General features: G+C 43.6%; 1 protein-coding gene across 1 annotated transcript; it reads right to left on the bottom strand.

Moving 5' to 3' along the window:
• Positions 1-2,326: 2,326 nt before the first annotated feature.
• On the bottom strand, positions 2,327-8,693 carry GRPEL1 (GrpE like 1, mitochondrial). Its single transcript, XM_058024552.1, has 4 exons — positions 8,594-8,693; positions 7,261-7,429; positions 5,702-5,783; positions 2,327-3,242 (listed from the first exon to the last, which is right to left on the bottom strand). Exons 1-4 carry the CDS (start codon positions 8,662-8,664, stop codon positions 2,896-2,898), a joined length of 669 nt encoding a protein of 222 aa, XP_057880535.1. The 5' UTR covers positions 8,665-8,693; the 3' UTR covers positions 2,327-2,895.
• Between the last annotated feature and the right edge of the window lie 7,410 nt (positions 8,694-16,103).

Genomic DNA, 16,103 nt, shown 5'->3' with positions numbered 1-16,103 from the left:
AGGGAGCCTCCATCTCCCTCCATTACTGATCCTGTGCTCTGGGAGGGGCTGTGCTGTGTGTCCCATCTCCCACCCTGTGCACTGCCCAGCTGGGCTCGGATGCTGCAGTGCTCTGGCTCCAGCCCCTCGTGCCCCTGCTCCTGGCAGACCCGGCAGGCAGTGAGAGCAGGGCTTGTGACCATGAACTGCCTGGGAAATCTCCCAAACTGAGCTCTGCCCTTGTGCCCCACTGCATTCAATCCCTTTGCGACTGGAGCAGGCTTCATTAACCTGCTGGTTTACTCTTCTCACAAAATGGCTTTGCCTGAGCCCCAGTCACTCCCAAGTGATGACACACTCAATGCTGTGAAGCAAGATACCCCATGAGCATGTTCAGCTCATCAGCTTTTCTTCCTTAAAGGGAATGTTGCATTCATTTGAAGTTTACATTTGTAGCTGTGCCAGACACACAAATCCTGTGCTGAAATCACACAAAGCCTAACTGATGTTTGCACACAGCATTTTACTAATTTTTGCATTGTGAATTGGTAAATAAACTTGTATTAAAGTTTCTTTCCATGACTGATTTAACAATAATGTAGCTTGGGCAATGAGGAAAATGGCTTAAGTCTTTGCAATAACATTTGGAGATGCATTGTAGCTAAATGTGATGGGTGGAAATGTAGTGTATGAGAGCTAGTAATGGTGGTAACTTTGTTAGGTGCCTAAATTTCAGAACCTCCTTCCTCTGTTCCTTGGTTTCTTCAGTGCTCCTTCCTGGGCTAAGGCAGAATGCACAGGTGGTTGGAGCTCTCACTCCAGCCAAAGCCTTTCTGAGGGCAGGGGAACCACTCAAATGAGAGACTCAGCTACCAGCTTCAATGACCCTTGTGCAGAACATTAACAGGAGCCTGTGTTTGAGAACACCCGTAATGAACTGATGTGGCCCAAAAATGACACTTTGTGTGAAGCACTGGGAAGCTCATTAACAAAATCTTCATCTGCTAGGGAACAATGTGTCCCTTTGTTTCAACTCTCTATTACAAAAACTTCTACACTAAGGACATTATTATTACATTTAGTTTAGATCCAGAGGGATTGGGAGGGGACATAACACATGACAGTTCTTTAAAGGTATATAAAATGGAACCTGGTCCTTTTTTGACATCACTGTGAGAACAGGTCCCAATCAAAGTGCAACAAAACCATTTCTTCAATCCTACTTCACACAATTACAGTGTCCCAGAGGAAGGAAAGATAGGTCCAAATTCAGTACAGGGAATCCCCTTTTTCCCCCCTCTATTTTTAAACTTGATCTTTGCATTTTTTCCCTGTACTTGATTAGTTCAAAAAATTTAACACTGTAGTTATCTTCACACATCAGATAATTACTCTCCTTCCTCTGCCCAGTCCAAGCATTCTTTTGTAGAGTTGAGAAAGAATGAATTCTTACATATGATTAACATGACTAACCTCCAAACAGTTTTGTGCACTTAGGCTGTTCCTGGTTAACTGCTCAATTCCCATGAAAGAAACCAGCTCTGGGAAGAATGGCTTAAGGAATGAGTAATCACTTCTCACTATGAGTAGGTCCAGTGTTCAGTAAGCTCTTGGCAACTCTCTATCTGAATCACAAAAAATATAATCAATACTTTAGGGTAAGAAGCTCCTTAATCCACAATAACCAGAAACATGGTAAAAAAACCTCAGAAGTACTTACTTTTTACAGGACCTAGTAACTTCAACTTCCCTAAGTTTGAAGATCCTGTCCTGTGTGTTAACAGTGTGGGCTTTCAGAATCCAAGAGTGCAGATCCTTTGTCAGTTGTGTCATTTGCCAGGTTCCACCCACACCTATCCAGGTGACCAGACAAATGTTGTTCAGGTAATCAGGTGCTGTGTTTTGTGCTGATTCTGCAGCATTGGGAGCAGCAGGTGGAGTCAGACATGGCAAGAGTTGCATGGAGAAAAGTTCTGGTGCAACCCAATATCCAAGCTGAGTAAATGTAAGAAAGCAAATGAAACTAAGTTCACACTTTGGTTTGAGCCACTTACATGCAATGATTTATATAAGTCTGAAAGAAATCATATACCAAACTCTCAGCAATTCACTTCTTTGGGTGTTCTGGCTCCCATCAGGATTGTAACTACAGTTTGCATAACAAACTGATTGCAAAGCTGGAAGTTACAAGACTATAAAAATTATTTAAACCAATTTATACAACATTAAATTAAAAATCCAGAGATAGGATAAATTCTATTGGTTCTTCAATGCCATACAAGTATTAGATGGTTTTCCTGATTCAATGTTAGTACAGGACAAAAAGGTTGAGCAATTACAAAAGATATCTAATCTCCATTGCCATTTATTTACAGTTCAGAATTCACACAGGTTTCAGTTTCAGTTGTTGAGAGATTATTTTTGAATAGACAAAACAGGGCATTTGTCACATCAGTGTGTAAAAGCTGATGGGTGCTTGCAGAAGGCAGGTTCTTTGTACTACATCACCCACTTCTGCAAGGTGAGATTCTACAAAACCAAAGGAACTGTCTGAACCACTATCTGCATTTTCAATCTACACACAGTGATAAACTCGAAATTGCACCACTCTTGTGAGCGTTTCATTCTTTTCAATTTAATTCACCATCTCAGGAGCAATAGTTGTATAAAACATTATCTAATCTAAAGCATTAGAGGGCTTAATGGCTCTCTTCACACTGAAGAAGAGCTCATGGAACAGTGATGTCGAAGGCCACTAAGCAGGAGAATTTCATCGGTTACTTCATTTTCACTGGGAAACCTCAACCAACTCATGTAACCCTCTCAGGGAGCAGAGGAACGAGGGAAGCACGGTGTGAGAGAAACCATGCAGCTGTTTAATAGTGGTACGGCCCCGGAGCGCCCCGGGCGGAGCCGCTACGCGTCCTTGACCACGCCCACGAGGGCGGGCCGCAGCGTGCGGCCGTGCAGCTTGTAGCCGACCTTGGAGACGAGCGCGATGGAGCCGGGCTCCCGGCCCTCGGCCGCCGTGTGGAACAGCGCCTCGTGCTCGTACGGGTCGAACTTGGCCCCCACAGGGTTCAGTCTGAGCAGGCCGTGCTTTTTGAACACCTTCTGGATCTGCATCTCGGTCATGACAAGACCTTCGTACAAGCTCTTCAAGTGAGGGTTTTCATCTTTGATTTCTTCTTTTGGAACGCTTTCTGTCGCTTTCTCCAAAATGTCTGCAACTTCTAGTAAGTCCTTACAGAAGCTCTGGATCCCTGAAAATGTATAAAGGAGGAGAGAATGGGATTAGTCCGCTGAGGGAAACAAGTGTTCAAATCCCCCAACCTCACAACCCCAAAAGCTACAACAATAATCTGCACTCTTAGACTTTTAAGAATATATGAGATACTGTAATCATTTGGGGTAAAATATCCTTTCCAGTTTTGGATGATTAAATAAATTACTATTAGAGATACCTTGAAATCCACACCATCTCCTCTACTTCTATGGAAAACAAAAAAAAAAGTGATTTTAACTCAAACCTAACAATAACAGAATTCTTACCAAAGTTACCAAAACCTTCAGTTGGCTTCAAGTAGTTTCCTCAGGTCTCTCTCATCACCTAACTCCAAAGCATTATGTTGCCCTATTCCTACCCTTCTACCTTTTAATCTGATGTCAGAAAAAGATTTGCAGAAGACAAGCATGTAATCAGACTCATGAGCATTTCAAGAGATGAACAAGGATTCTTCCTTGAATGAAGAGAACTTGCACCTCTCCCTCCCTCTACAAACCTCTTTTACAGAATCAGCAGCTGTGCCTGGCAAATACTGAGCAATTTCCAGATTAATCCCAGTCCTTGTCCTGAGGCTGTTCTGTGGCTCACACTAAGAGAATCTGGACTATTTTCACTTAAGGCATCAGCAGTCAAGAAAAAATTAAAACATTTCAATAAATTAACACATTCCTACAAAGAGGTAAGCAAAGGACAAACAGCACTGGGTTTCAGTTTGGGTTTTGATTTGGTTCTTTTTTAAGCTGGATTCAGCCTTTTTAATTCTAGATCACATTCTGGATGGGGCTTTTTCCTTACCAAGAAGTGATATGACCATTACCAGAGGCCACATCCCTGGTTTAAACAAAAACCCCCCCAGCTGTAGAAGCACCTTACAAGATCTGTGGGATCAGCTAGTTGTCAGGAAAGGGTCTCTCTAAAAACTGCTCAGCTCTGTAGAGACTCAAGCTCTTTATAGAACAGTGACTAACAATGTCCAAGTAGTTCCAAAAATCTGAAAAAAAAAACCTGTCATGGTTTCAAACTAGAAACTAGAGCTGTGATTGGGGCTGAACTGTACCAAATATAGAAAATCAGCTGTCTAGTTATCTGGATCAAACCAAATAACCAAACTCTTCAAAAGATGGTTTGGTTTGGTTTTTTTATTGCATACATTATGTTTGCAAATATCAGTGACTGCAACTCCCAATTTATGCAAGTCTCAGAAATGACTTTCTCCTTTTTCAACAGAACAAGCAGTCATGCATAAGCAGTAAAACCTACAGATTCTATGTAATCTAGTTTTCAAAATAAATTAATTTCTATTGTAGCACCTCTAAGCTGAGACATGACTCCAAGTACTCTGCAGTAAGTAGAACATTAGTCAAACAATGCTTATTGCCAATCAGCCTCAGGATGAAGCACTCAGACATCCATGAAAAGGAATGCAGGAGTGCTGTGTCCTTTTCTTCCAGTACACATTAACTGGAGACCCTTGTTCAGAAATGAGAACTTGAGTACTGAGAATTCAACTACAGCTGTGTATGCTGTGTGGTGAAAAAGAGAACTCATTTTTCAAACACCAGGATAAAACAGCACTCTGCTGCTGCAGCATTTGCACACAACTTCTGTTTTACAGATTTGTGCTGGGAATGTCAGAAAGCTAAATCAGATGCTACTAGTCTGGCTCTTAAAGGAAGATGTGCTTCTAGCACTCCTCACAGCCAGTGATTGTACATTTCTACCACTGAAAAGAATCCATTCATTCGGAGGTATTACTTCTATTTGAAAGCTATCATCTTCAACAGACTGTAAAAGGCTAAAAAAACCCCACAAAAATAACCCAAAATCAAAAAAGGACCAAATTCAAAACACTAAGAACAGAAAACAACAAAAACCCTCAAACAAAATATAAAAACCCCCAACCAACCAAAAAAGCAAAACAAAAAACCTCAACCAACCCAAGAACACCCCCCAAAAACCAACCAACCCCACAAAAAAGCCCCCAAACAACCTAACATCCCCCTCCTCCCCCAAAAAAAAACAAAACAAAAAACCCCCAAAAAAACAAAAACACCCCAGAAACCCAAACCAATATTCTATGTTCTTGGTGAGATCTGAGACCAAAGTACATGAAAAGGCAAACTTCAGGCTGCAAAACTTACTAAAAAAAAAATAAAAATCTACAAATGCAATACACATTGTAGGAAACCAGATACTAAATTTAGAGAAAGTGTCAGCTGTTGACTTCATCAGTTGAAGTCTTGCCCTTGGCTGGGGAGATGGTCACAATTCTGATGCAAACTGAGGAAACTGTTCAGACCTCTCTGTCTCAAACACATTATTTAAGCAAGTAGTCAGAATCATTGGGAAGCAGAACTTGCCAATACAATAATAAGCCAGTCAGTTTCATTGTTCCAGGTTTTGCATTTCCTGGGTCTCACAGTGAACACCACTGACCGTATAACTTTGCCTCCTCCACCAGTTTCTGGCTCCTTTGCCTCACATTTTCTGCATCTGCCAAGGCACGCTTGTACTTCTCCTAAAGAAGAAAAAACAGTAACAGGAGTTATTCCTCCTAGTCAGGCAGCTGACAACAATCCAGCATAGTCAGTATAAAACAGCATTTTAAACAGCTTCATACCCTAAATCCACCATTAGGGGAATCTGAATGAACATGCCAATTATCACCCCATCCCTCCTAGCAAGACTAAAGTTTGCTTCACTTCAGAAGGACAGAAATGAGGGAAAGGAAATCAGATGGTTTTCCAAACTCTTAGCATTTGTCAACAGATTAGCTGGAAAAAATGTTCTCTCTACAGAGAATGAACCCAGTAATTCTGCTTTTTCTGCTGTGGGCTCCCAGAAATCCTTCATCAGTCATGAGGTGCAGTGACACCACAGCAAATCAGATTCAACCCAGGCATGACTTTCAAACCATCTCTTCCCTCTCCACAAACACCAGAGAGTGCCTTCAGTTTTCTCAGCCTTTACAAACTGAAGCCTAACTCCTCTCTTGTTTAGGTCAAGTTTTAGTCTATTCCTAGAAATATGGGCATTCACCAGGAGCTGCACTATGATGTGAAATACAATAAAATTAATAAAATAAAAATTCACACTGAGTGCTTTACCAACTAACCCTGAATATGCCTGAGCTTTGAATGCCAGTGAAGAATCTCAAAACAGAATAAAAATACTCAACAAGCTGCCTGAAGAGCTCCATTAAGCAACCAACAGCAAACTAAGGCATTAAATGACATCTCCAATTTTTCCTGTAGAGCTTTGGGAAGGGCAACAGAAAGCAAACTCAATCCAAGTATGATCCACAGGTGCTGGTTCTACAGAAGAGTCTGGGCTACCTCTTGAAGTCTCAAATGTCAGAAAGACATTTCATATAAAGCACTCATTAATATTTTAGCTTAATGCCACCTCCCACCTCCCAGGGCATCCTTCAGCTGCTGCAGTTGTGCACAGGAGAGAATGCAAGATACACGAGGCAACACAGAAGGGATGTGACACTTCAGCCTCGAGTCTGAAGGGCTCTCCAACAGAAAAGGTTTGAAGCTTCCTAACAATGGCCTAAATACACTATTGTACAAAAGCTAAGCACCATTAACTCTGACCTTTGGAAAGCCAGCAGCTGTTTCCATGAAGTCTACTGTTAACACACAGAAATGCACACACCAGAGACACATTCACACCCTTCCATGGCTCACAGAAATTGCTTCTCCACTGAGCAAAACGTGAAAATCAGTAACCAGTTTTCTGGCTGGAAAAGGTCCAATTCCATCCAGAAACTGGAAAGAAATTATCCAAGATATTCATTTTCAACCAGGGATGCATCCCAGATCTTGTAGGACATGTACTCTTAAGTTTAAAGAAATTATTAAATTGTGGATTTTACACAACTGAACAGAAGTCACATAACCACATCCAGACTGTGCACTGAGCTCCCACTGTGCAGGCTCTTGGGCACACAGCTTGCAACATGTGCAACCTAATAACCCAGGGGCACTTACAGTAACTTCTCTTAGCTGTTCTTCCAGTTTGGCCTTTTCTTCAGCTAGCAGTTTTTCAACAGAGCTGGGTTCCACCTTCTGCTCATTTTGGCTCTGACTCTGGTCTTCTTCCAAGTTCTGGCCAGTATTTTTCTGTTGTGTTGCTGCACAAAGCAGTCGTGGCGATGTTCTAAGGCAAAAAGATGGAAATTATTATTCTGGTGCCTATTTTGTAAGATATCAGAATTTTCTAGATATAAAAGACACTTTGACACATAACATCCACAAATTCCCACATCAAAGCACGAATTCATACAATTCTAAGCTTGTGAATACTGCGTGCAGAACCCGCTGCCAGAAGCAGCAGACCTCCGGCCATTTAAACTGTAGCAGTAAGTAACTGTAGCAAGATATCAGCCTGTAAGTGTCCACTACACTCAGTTTATAGTCACTGAACTTCACAGAGCTTCAAAGGGGAGTGCGCGTTTTCAGCCCTGCGCTCTATGAAGAAACAAATTCCGTGATGCAATCGCCGGCAAGAGCCTCCCAGAAAAGCCAGGCGCAGAGCCGGGCCTGGCCGCTGGAGAGGCACCCCCGAGCCGCCTGTCCCCTCAGTAGAGAGGCACCCCCGTGCCTCCTGTCCCCTCAGTGTACCGGCACCCCGTGCCGCCTGTCCCCTCAGCGCACCGGCACCCCGTGCCTCCTGTCCCCTCAGCGCACCGGCACCCCGTGCCTCCTGTCCCCTCAGTGTACCGACACCCCCGTGCCTCCTGTCCCCTCAGTGTACCGACACCCCCGTGCCGCCTGTCCCCTCAGTGTACCGACACCCCCGTGCCGCCTGTCCCCGCTGTGCACGGGCACCCCCGTGCCTCGTGTCCCCTCAGTGCCTCCTGTCCCCTCAGTGTACCGGCACCCCGTGCCGCCTGTCCCCGGCAAGCAGCGGGGAGCCCGGGCCCGCCCGCACACACAATGGCTCCCCATGCCCCGCGGCGTTCCCAAGGCTGAGCGAGCCGAGCCACCCAAGGACGAGGCTGCGGGACCAGCGCCGCGCTCGCACAAGGGCTCTATCCCCGCCCGCCGCATGGACGCTCCGGGCCTGGAGCCTCCGCTCTCCCCGCAGTGCCGGGCCGAGCCGGGCCCGCTCTCCCGGAGAAGAGCAATGGAGAGCACCGAAGAGCGGCGGGGGATGGGGGCGGCCCCGGCCCAGCCCGGCCCGGCTGTCGGACAGGGTTCTTCAGGGCTTGGGAGCCCAGCGCGGCGGGCCCGCGCCTCGCTCTCCTCCCGGTGCGGCGGCGAGCGCGGCCCCGGCCCGAGTGCCTGGTGTCAGGCGAGCGGCGCGGCGCGGCCCCCTCACCTCAGTGCGACGCTCAGTAGCGGGAGGCGCGGGCGCACCGCTCCCCGCACGCACTGGGCCACGGCCGCCATGGCGCCTTCCTGCCCTCCGGCCTCCTCGGCCCGCCCCCCGCACCCCGCCAATCAGCGAGCGGGCGGGCCGGGAGTGACGCGGTAGAGAGCCAATCAGCAGGGCGGACGCGCCGCCCCGGGCCGAACATGCGGCTATTCCGGGGCGCGGTGGAGCGCCCAGAGGGGCGCGCGCGCCTCGCCCCACCGTGACGCGCGGAGGGCGGGGCCGCGGGCGGGGCGCGGGCTGGCCGCCGGCTGGCCGCCATTTTGTCTGAGGGGTGGGAGGGGGAGGTCGCTGTCTTGTCCGTACGCTCGCGTGATCCCCTCGTTCCAGCTGTGACTGGAAAAGTTTGAAGATTTTAGTTCATTTAAAGTGCTGGATAAGCCCTTTACAAATAACACCTTGTAGCACCCGTCAGTAATTTGCAAATCTCCACAGAGCGGTTTCGATCCATACACATTCACTCTAACTGCTGTGTACACTCGTGCTGGACAATAATTTCATTTAATGAAATCTCGAGCTTTCATTAAGTGGGATAATGTTGCTAATCCACTAGTTCCAGATTGGGCCACCTGCTTGTGCAAGCTGTTTGTGCAAGTGTCCTGTGTCACTGGAGGCCGGGGGAGCCCTGCCCGTGGTGCTGGGATAGCTGAACTCGGGCAGTTCCTCTGCTGCTTTGTCAATGTCTTGTTAAAGGGCAGGGGGAAATAAACCCGGGTCACGTATTTATTGTGCAGCCGTGAGGCTCAGTGCTGGGTTATGCACAGATGCCTGAACGCCAGCTGTTAGCCTGATTCCTGCACACGTTTGTGCACTCTCCTAATGAAATCTGAAGGATAAAGATGCAAATTCTGTAATGGAAGTTTAGTAGTTGTTATACTTAAGTGAAAAATTAAACTGCATACTGAAAGAAAAGGTGTACAGGACATTTTTGGCTCGCTGCATGAGGATCCCGTGGGACCTTGTTTAGTACAGTGGAGCTTTGCCAGAGCGCACCAAGGTTCCAGCAAGGCCTTTATTCAGCAGATTGCTTTGCCTGGCTTGGGCTGTGCCACAGCCTGTGCAGAAAGCAGGATAAATGGAACAGGTCAGTGGCCTCATACCACGGCAAGTTTAGATCCCTCTGAGCCTTATTTTGTCTGTGGCTGTTCTGTGATGTGACACTGGTACATTCCCATAACACAGCAAAGAGGAAGGTTGTGTGCCATGTCCTGTCCACATGGAGTGGTGGTCAGTATCTGCTTTCCAGAAAGTTGATGAGTCACAAATTTCAAGCTTTATCCTCAGAAATACTGAAAGAAATAATTGAGGAAATTTGTTAAGATAATGATGAGAAAGAATCAGAGAGAACAAGGAGAAAACAAAGCTATAAAGGATGATGTCTACCGAAAACCATGAAGAAATGAGACCAAGAAGGCAATTGGATCTTTAGGTCTGATGTTTTTAAAATGTTTCCTGAAAAGATTCTTCCTTGCAAAACCTAGACAAGGAGTCTGTCTGTATCATATTTCTTATGGGTTGTTTTTCCCCACATCTTTGGATGTAGATTCCTGTTTCAGCTTGTCTCCATTTCTTTGCTGCGCACCATCTTTGGAAGTCATGCTTGATTAGTGATTGATCACAAAATCACAGAATTGATAATAAAAGATTGAGAAGAACCCACTGCCAACATATCTCAACAACTGAGGATATAAATTAGACTTTGTATGTCTGGAACAATACCCTGCTTGTATGAGAAGCCATTTACCCCAAATGACATTTCACTGCCCTTCAGCAAGTAACCTTTCAAGGTAAGGGACAGTGAAAATGTATTTTATTGTGAGTCATGCAAATTTCCCAGCTGCCATGAAAAACCTGCAGCTGGCTTAGATGCTGATGGGTCAAGACCAGACAACATCTGCAGCTTCACAAGAAGAACATGCAAGTTTACTGGAGCTTGTTTGCATCCTGGCTGCTGTTGGCTGTAAGTACTGTCCCACTCAAGACTTTTTCATGTCTTGTTTTGACTCAGGCTATTGCAGGCTGTTCTGGGTTTATTGCAGAGTCAGCTCTGGAGTTCAGTGTTTTTATACTCAGCTCCTGAATATTCAGCATCTGTTGCTGGGCCTGGTTGGCTGTCATAGTGTTCAGGAACAAGCACAGTTTTTTCTCATCCAGTCTTCTCCCTATCAAGCAATCTTTACTTCTTCACATAAATACTGGGTTTGAATATGAATTGAAGATAAATAATGCTTATTCTGAATTCTAAACAGTCAACCATCATCCCTGCATAGGCCATTCACTTAAGAGATGGACTCAATGATTCTTGTGGGTCCCTTCCAACTCAGAATATTCTGTGATTCTGTGAACCAGCTGCCACTTTTCAACTTGTGGTTTGAAAGTGATTTTAACCTCTAATTTCTCTGAGCCTAATGATAAAATAAAATAGGATAGCATTCCCACTTCCTCTAGTGATTAACTTTGTGATTTTGGGCAGTTACTAAACCTCATTTCTACATTTCTACAACTACAATTAAGGGCAGTAATCTTTCAGGACCTTACAAGAAAGTTGTGTAGTGAGTACAAAGAAATTTCTATGATATTTTGAAAATTCAGAATATCAACTGAATGTCTCTTTTTATTAATATTGCACTTGCAGTAAAAACCCATAATACTTCAAGATGAGCAATGCCACAAGTGTAAGATCTGTGCTTGAAAACTTAAATGAAAAATTAAGGCATTTCTATTTCTCTAAAAGAAAAAAACCCCAAACCTTGTTCAGAGTCCTGATGCTAGGATGTAGTTTGTTGCTATTCAGGCAGCAAACAGAATGTCATTACATTTGTGTTTCAGATATGAACTTTCTTATTAATGTTTTGAGGGTAAAGGAAAAAAGGCTATTGTATCTTCTCCAATCAAATGTTCTATCCCAGCCAGAACCAAATATTGAGCTGTGGTAGGAGCAAGCTTGGGGTGGGGAGGAGACCACCAAAAATATCTCTGTAAATATTCCAGCAGTGACCTTTCAGGCCAGTAACCAGGAAATACCTAAATCAAATTAAAAAATAATAATGTAGCTGTAAGCCTGTTACTGAACCATACAGCAGTGAAGACAAACATTAGTACCTCTGCCCTTTAGAAAAGATCACAGATCACACCACACAGCCAGAATCTTCCATAGTCTGCTCTGGGAAGATGCCTAGTGGCAAATTAAGGGACTGATCCTTGTGTATTAAATAATAGCAGTTCTTCTTCTGTAAGGGTTATCAAGACTGAGAATCAGATAATCCATGGGTTCATTTCAGACAGAGGACAATAAAGTTGAAATCAGTACTTGAATTCAGAAACTTTTAATCCTGAAATGCAGGTTGGGATGTGTGTGTAGGGAGACAACCTTATTTGCTTTTAATTACAGCAGTACTAAAATAGTTAATCTGTGCATTCAGAATTTATCATTTTTACTGTAAACATTTAAGAAAACTCTCCCAAGAGTGAATGTGTAACACTTACATTCTGCCTGGTTTCTCCCTAGGCTGAAAATACAGAATCATACATCTTGCTCTGATTATAAAGAGTACTTTTGAGCTCCCATAGCCTTTTGCTAACTAGTTTGAAGGGTGTATTTTGTAACCATCTTGTTGCCTGGAGAATGTTGTCGCTGTGTTGGAAAGCTAATAGCTATAGCCACAGGGCTCTGAAGAGCACTAATTAGAGCAATTGAGAATAACAAAAGTTCTGTTCCTGGGAGGACACCGAAGTGTTCCTTCCCCAAAGCAGCATGCCACAGTTTCAGAGGCAATTTATTGTAATGTAATGCATAAGTCATCTGGTATCCCAAGGATTTACAAATCTGGCTATCTGTTACAGTTCTCTTAGCCCTCATATTGTTGTGGACACTCGTGTATGCCTCGTGTAGCATTCCTGGAGTGATAAAAATGGGAAAACTCTGCCAATCAGGCATTGTCTATCTTACTTTATTTAGTTACCAGTCAGAACCAAGCTGTTCAAATGCACAGAAACAATTTACTGTCATGCTGATGTGGCTTTCCACCTTGAGACAAAATTATGGAGCATTGAGAGAAGAGTTGTCAAACCTGTTGTGGTTCTTTGAGTGTGGTATAATGGCTTTTCTGAAGATTTTTTTCATAAAAATCAATTGTTGCCTCTCAGTTTACCAGACCAATTGGACAGAAGGGGAGATCAGCTCTCTGGTCACATTTAGGTTTGCCAAGAAGAGAGCAGTTGTTGGTCTCTATTTCTGCACATAGGCTAACAATGGAATGGTATTTTGACATTCAGATCTACATTTTCCTCTCTTAGTTTTTCTTTAAGATTTGATGAATTAGTTGCTGTGGGCTTTTTTCTGCTGCCTTTGTGTACAAGTGATTTGTATTAGTCAGAGCAAGTGCTGTACAGTGAAGGATTGCCAGCCAGATGCTGGCAAATGGGCTGCCAGTAGCACCACAAAAGCCTGAGGTGGCTGTGGTGTGACTTTCTCCTTTGCTTATGACATATTTTTTGTGATGACTGACAGGATGTTGAACAGCAGGGTTGGTTGGGCTGGTGCAGGGAGCTCTGTTTCATTGCAATGTTTCAGGGCTCAGAATCCCAGTGCAGTCCCAAAGGCTTTCTCTGAGCTCCCAGATGGTTGACAAGGGGGGAATGCTCATTCTGCTGACGTTGTGCAATGGTTTTGAAAAGCTATGAATGAAGGAAGTGTAAGGCAAAATTTAAAAAAATATTATCTTCTGCTTTTATTTAATTCTAGAAAGCAACAAGAGCTTTTAATTGTAATTCTGTGCCTCATTAATGAGGGGGTGAACACTCCTGTGGGACCACTGCTGTGCTCCCTTTAATCCTAATCTGGCTAGATGAGTCTAACCAGAATGGGGACAAGGAGTTCAGCTAAAAATAGCTGTAGTGGGAGGGAATAAAAAGCTTTAAAATTTTGCCACATAAAGAGAATCTGCCTAACACATTTTTGGCGCTTTGTGTGAAGATCACAGTCTCTGAAGCTGGACTTGAACCTGTCCCTAAAATGAATGCTTCACATTTTGTTTGCTTTCCACAAGCACCTCTGAAGGTGCAACTTCAGCCATGTTATAGGAGCTCACATCATCATTAAAGCTATGCCAATGACATTTAAAGCAAGTGTGCCTTTTTGTCAGATTTCCCTCAAAATCATTTGGGTTCTGTCTCTATAGTATATCTCCAGGTTTTGGATGTAAAATTAGAATGTAAATCTCATGCCAGGCAGATACAGACAGAACTTAAGGAAAACACCTAATTACATCCACAGTGTTTGCACCTTGTTCAGAAAGCAAGAACATGGCCGCTTTAAGTTTTTAAACAGTTGTCACACTTCCACTGCTGTTCTAAAGGTCACCTCAGATTCAATGAATCACCTCGGGTTAATGTGTTATTAATCATCAGAAACTGCATGAAAATTACTGGTTCAGCATTGTGAATGCTCTTGTGCTAGATGAAAACAAAATAAAATGAAATAAAATAAAATACCAAGAAGGACATCTGTACTTTAATGATTGGTGTTAAATAGAAATTATTCTGCTGTAGCTGACACCATGTAGTCTTCCCTTCTGGCCCCATTGCCAGCCCCTGGTCTCTGCACTGTTCTCTGATCTGATGAGCTGTTTCTCATTGCCACTAAAACGCATTGCTGGTCCTTGGCTTTTGTTCTTATGTTGTTCTTTCTCCTTCCTCCTCTTTTAACTTCTACTCTTTGCCTTCCATCACCACATCTGCTATGTTTAGAGTGGAAGAATCTCTTTAACACCTGCTTCTGTCTCTGCTTACTCATTCTCAGGTTTGCCAAAGCTGTGTTTCCTTTAGATCGCACTGTGATCAAGAACCTCTTCAGCTTTTTGTTACTGACCAGTGCTTCAAGAGCGCTGCGTTAATCCCTAAAGATGGTGTGACAACACCTGCTGCTCTGCTCCATGGTGTTGGTGTTGGGTGGTAATTGTGCCTGTGCTGTGAGAAAGCATCAAGGTGGAGAATGCCTGCCCCACCAAGGCTTTTCTTTTAGTTCATCATAATTACCAAACAAAGTAGGCTCTTCCATTTCAAAGAAATAGCTTTTCTTATTACTACTGGTGTCTGTATTTTTATTAGACCACTTTGCTTGTTTAATTTGTATTTTGATATTTTAAAAAGTATATATATATATTTCTATTGTGTCTTTTTTTCATGTGTGTATAACTTCTTTATGATTCCCCAAGTGCTTTGGCTGGCAAATAAAATTACTGTCATGTTACAGCTATAAAAATCTGCTCCCTCCTTGGAATGGCACATGCAAGTTTGAAGACGCTGAGGAAACTAAGAATCAGATTCAGATTCAGAATCACTTCAAGTAAAATAGAAATACAAAGGAAAAATATTTGTAATAGAATTGTGCAGTTATGAACTGTTGAAGCGTGGATCTTCCCCATTCTGCATTAAGCACATGTACTGAATGGTGTATTTGTGCTATTTTTATAGTCTTGGCTCTGTAGGACAGGTCCACCCAGACTAACTTGGTATAAGTCGAAAGCTGACAGTAATCAGAAAGTACCAAAGAATCCTGTTCCAGCTAGAAAACCTGCTGAAGTGTCCTGGTACATTGTCATGCTAATTAACTCTGAGCTGGTTGTGCTTTTGGAAAGCTGGAGTACCTGAGGCAACTTCTATCTCATGCAGCTCTACACCGCTCTGCAGATAAATTAGTAACTGTCTACACATTGATCTGACAGTTCTTCTGTTATTTGGGACAGAAGGAGCTGCTTGGCACTGTTGGTTGTTTTTCAATAACTATTATTAATACTTTGGTACAAAGCCAAGAGAATAAAATATGGATAAACAAGAAGTTGTGGATTCAGAGATAACTCTGAGAGCTGTAAATAGATGCTGTAGTTTTCTGCCAGAAGACAGCATGACAAACTCAGAGGATCTGTTCTCATGGTCCTCTGCATTGCAAATAACTGTGTTTCAGAGCCAAGTTCTCCATAAACTCCAGCTAAACTATGTAGATCCTGTTAGCAGTTGGCCAGCACAGCTACAAGCAAGGTCAAGCAAGAACATAGCATAGAAAACATTTATGCTTTAATGGCAATTTTGTTGTTACAGCTTATGGTTTGTTAGGAATAATTTCCCAGCTGGGGGCAGTTCCAAGGCAGAAAGCAAATTTACCCAGCTTCTTGCTTTTTAGATATTACCTGCCTTTATAAGGACTCTGCAGATCACAAAGTGCATGCAAAATGCTGATAAAAGTCAAGTGATGGCTTGAAGTCAGTCTCAGCTTCTCCAGCAGAGCCAGTGCATGGCAGAGACAGGGTACATCTGTCTTCCTCTGGTGACACAATGTGATGCCAGCAACAAAGCACCCACCAGCCCCTCTCTTACACCCTCCCACAGCAGGGTCCAGGGAGAGAATTGGAAGGGTAAAACCAAGAAAAACTTGTGGCTCAAGAAAAGGACAGTTTAG

The sequence above is a fragment of the Melospiza georgiana genome, chromosome 5 (genome assembly GCF_028018845.1).
Source record: "Melospiza georgiana isolate bMelGeo1 chromosome 5, bMelGeo1.pri, whole genome shotgun sequence".
In the NCBI taxonomy this organism is placed as follows: Eukaryota; Metazoa; Chordata; class Aves; order Passeriformes; family Passerellidae; genus Melospiza; species Melospiza georgiana.
This window is presented reverse-complemented; position numbering and strand designations above follow the sequence as displayed.